This window comes from Lagenorhynchus albirostris, chromosome 7 (genome assembly GCF_949774975.1).
Source record: "Lagenorhynchus albirostris chromosome 7, mLagAlb1.1, whole genome shotgun sequence".
Taxonomy (NCBI): domain Eukaryota; kingdom Metazoa; phylum Chordata; class Mammalia; order Artiodactyla; family Delphinidae; genus Lagenorhynchus; species Lagenorhynchus albirostris.
This window is the reverse complement of record NC_083101.1, coordinates 57,870,549-57,873,642: the sequence shown is the minus strand read 5'-3', so window position 1 is coordinate 57,873,642 and position 3,094 is coordinate 57,870,549. Positions and strand designations below refer to the sequence as shown.

The window sequence follows — 3,094 nt, the reverse complement described above, 5'->3', positions numbered from 1 at the left end:
CCGTGTTGGGTCGGGAATAGCAAATGGCATAATGCAGATAATCGCTTAGCAAAGTGTCTAGCATACAGTCAGGCACAAACTACTTAACTCTTTTTAAGTCAAACACCTCCAACCTTTTTAAGTCAAACACACAAACAGGGGAAGTGACATGCCCGAGGTCTCACCTTTCCTATTAGACAGGATACTTAGAAACCCAGACTTTTCCTCTAAGGAGACTGCGAGTTGAGACATTTAGGGAGTTGGCTAAATTCTTAAAAGGACCGGGAGGGAAAAAAAACTGGCCTCCGTCATGGCCAAGGTTTTCGCCACAGAACACCCGTAGAGCAGTCCACCTCCGTCTTTTCCCTCCTCCGAGGCAAGCAAGAACTACATTTCCCAGCGGCCCTCGGGCTGCTTCCGGTGCAGCGCGCCAGCGCTCTGTTTCCGGACATATCTTCTACGTCAGTTCGTGGGAAGGTTCCTACGGCTGAGACCGAGCTCCTAATCATGGGTTCTTCTGTTTCCCAGCCACTCGAGCCAGTCAAGGACGTTGCGCCTCCTGAGGTCGCCTCCTCCGCCAACCCCGTGCCCGTCATTGCACCCGGAGCGCTGACCCCTCCAGCGGAAGCCCCTCTGTTTAATAACTGCTGGAGCTGTCGCGTGCTCTCCGGGTCCGGGCTGATAGGGGCGGGCGGGTACGTGTACTGGGTGGCACGGAAGCCCATGAAGCTGGGATACCCCCCGGGTCCAGGCACGATTGCGCAGATGGTCTTCGGCATCAGTGAGAGTTCGGGGCACTACCCTTGGGCTGGGGGAAGAGGGAGAAGAGGGGCGCAGCCGCGGGGGCGGGGCGCCCGGGTTGGCCACGTGGCGGCAGGCATTTACCACCCCCCCCCAAGATGGGGGTGGGGAGAAAAAGTTATTGGGAAGCTTTTCTTTCTTTCTTCTTAAATCACAATATTGTTTTTGAGAACTCTTACTAGCCTCAATCTTTTTAATCTTATCAAAAGCTATTAAAGATAGGTATGAATATAGTAGTCCTATTTTCCTGCACAGAGAGTTCGAAGTCAGACACCCAGGATATGACACAGCTAGCCTTTGATTCCCAGCTTATCTGTTACCAAAACCCATGCTTCTTCTCTAGATTGTGGAGAAGGCCTGAGTGAGGGCACTTGACCTTGGTTTAAGAACTTTGGCTTTGAAGGTAGATTGTAGACATGGGTTCAAAGCCCACATACTAAGGTCTACCATTGGCTACTGTGGCCCACAGTTCTTATTTGTAACAATAGTATGTGATTGTCAAGCTGTCGTCCAGTAAAATGTAGTGATTTTTTTAGCGCTTCAGACCAACTGAATAGAATTTTAAGTTTTCAGATCTCTTACCTTCTTAATTAGATTACCCAGATCAATTCCCTTTTAGTAACTTTCTTGCTTTGGGGAAGTAACAATTTTTTTTTTCTCTCAACTTTCCTTTCCTGAGCTTCACTTTTCTGTAAGATAGAAATAATGGTAATTGTATCTTCAAGGAGTATTATGAGGGTTAAATGAGTTGATGTATATGAAAGCACCTGGTAAATTGAAGTACAACATAAAGAATAAAGTACTGTTGTTTTTTCCCTAGGCATTGCTTGCTGGGGTGTCGTCATCCTGTCAGACCCCAAAGGGAAGGCCTTCCGCGCTGGTTGAAGTACCACCATTGAATGTGTCATCTCTCGGCGTCCCCATGACACACAGAACAAGCATGGGGCGTATGGATGTTCTGGACAGACGCATGGACATTGGCAGACTCAGTCCTGCAGATACTATAAGACTGAAGAGACAAACATAGGTTGTCATTCATTGGCCATGAGTGTTTCTGGCCTTCGCAGGTTCCACAGGGACCAATAAATCCCTCAGAGAAGAGGTTCTTTGTGTTATTTGAGGAAGGAGGGTATAATTTTTAAAAAAATACAGAGGAAATGATAAACCAAATGAGAAAGTGAGCTAAAGTTATTTTAAATAGTTCTATCTACTTCTCCTATGGTTGGGTCAACACCTACTATCCACCTCATCCTGGATAGGCATCATGCAATAGGCAGAAGTACATGAAACATTTATCTGTGTACTGCTCATACTTGCCAAGGCATTGTCAGATCCATGACTTTGTGAGAGTTTCCCAGCTACTCTGAGGAGGTTATTTCATTGGTGGTAAGTGAACCTTAAAAAACAGAGTCCTAGTGATTTGCCCAGGGTCATTCAGCAAGTCAGTGATAGACTTAGGACTTGTTCTTGTCCAGTTGTTCTTGTCTTTCAGAACTAGGATTGTTCCAGAGAGGCAAGAATTACCTTTATGAAACAATTAGATAATCATAAAAATCAGCATAAAATAAAAAGCTCAAGTACCAGAATATCTGAGAGAAGTTCAAAGTCTTTTGTGCTTTGTGTGTGGGGTGAGAGGGGAGTGTGGCGGGGGTTGGTTCTTTTTCCACAAGCACAGGAAAGGTTTCTATGATGAAATTTAGTTGCTTTTGAGAGAACCTAATATTAGACACTTTCTTTTTAAGAGAAGTCTGCTTCCAACCAGTTTTTTAATTTCTGAAATACTATGGCTTCTCTATAAAGTTACATGTAGCTATTTTTCAGAGCAGAAAGTTACTCTTAAATTTACCTGCCAATCACAACGTGTAAATTTTGAATGATAAGTTGAGTAAGTAGAGTACCTTTAGGGCTATTTTTCTAATATTGTAAAGAAGGGCCCAAGTCTTTTAAGCCTCACAAATGACAGTAAGTCTCTTGCATTGTCTACACCAGAATTCATGGCATGGATGGTTATATATCTGTGCAGTTGAGAAGACATTGCAACATAAGGCAAACAACAAAGCATTTAAGTGAAATGTACAATTCAGTCATGTGATGTTAGTGAATATAGAAGTTTTAAATTAGAAGGTACCAGAGGGGACCCAAAGCAGGGTACTTCCTTGAGGGCCCATGACACTAAAATGCTAACGTAGACAAGTTACTACCTGCTTTAAAAGGCAAGCCATTCTACTGATGGACAGCTGTAGTCCTAACATTTTCTTAGTTTAAACCCAAACTGGGTTTAAACCCAGTTTGTTGCTGGTCTTGGCTTGACTTA

At 44.1% G+C, this 3,094-nt stretch overlaps 1 protein-coding gene across 1 annotated transcript; it reads left to right on the top strand.

Moving 5' to 3' along the window:
- The first annotated feature begins 461 nt into the window (after window positions 1-461).
- On the top strand, window positions 462-1,881 carry DMAC1 (distal membrane arm assembly component 1). Its single transcript, XM_060153474.1, has 2 exons — window positions 462-760; window positions 1,601-1,881. Exons 1-2 carry the CDS (start codon window positions 487-489, stop codon window positions 1,663-1,665), a joined length of 339 nt encoding a protein of 112 aa, XP_060009457.1. The 5' UTR covers window positions 462-486; the 3' UTR covers window positions 1,666-1,881.
- The last annotated feature ends 1,213 nt before the right edge of the window (window positions 1,882-3,094 follow it).

Excerpts from the sequence above, each read along its gene's own strand:
- DMAC1 (XM_060153474.1), top strand. The coding sequence starts at position 487 with ATGGGTTCTTCTGTTTCCCAGCCACTCGAGCCAGTCAAGGACGTTGCG. Across the intron at positions 761-1,600 it reads GCAGATGGTCTTCGGCATCA|GCATTGCTTGCTGGGGTGTC; the intron begins GTGAGAGTTCGG and ends TTTTTTCCCTAG.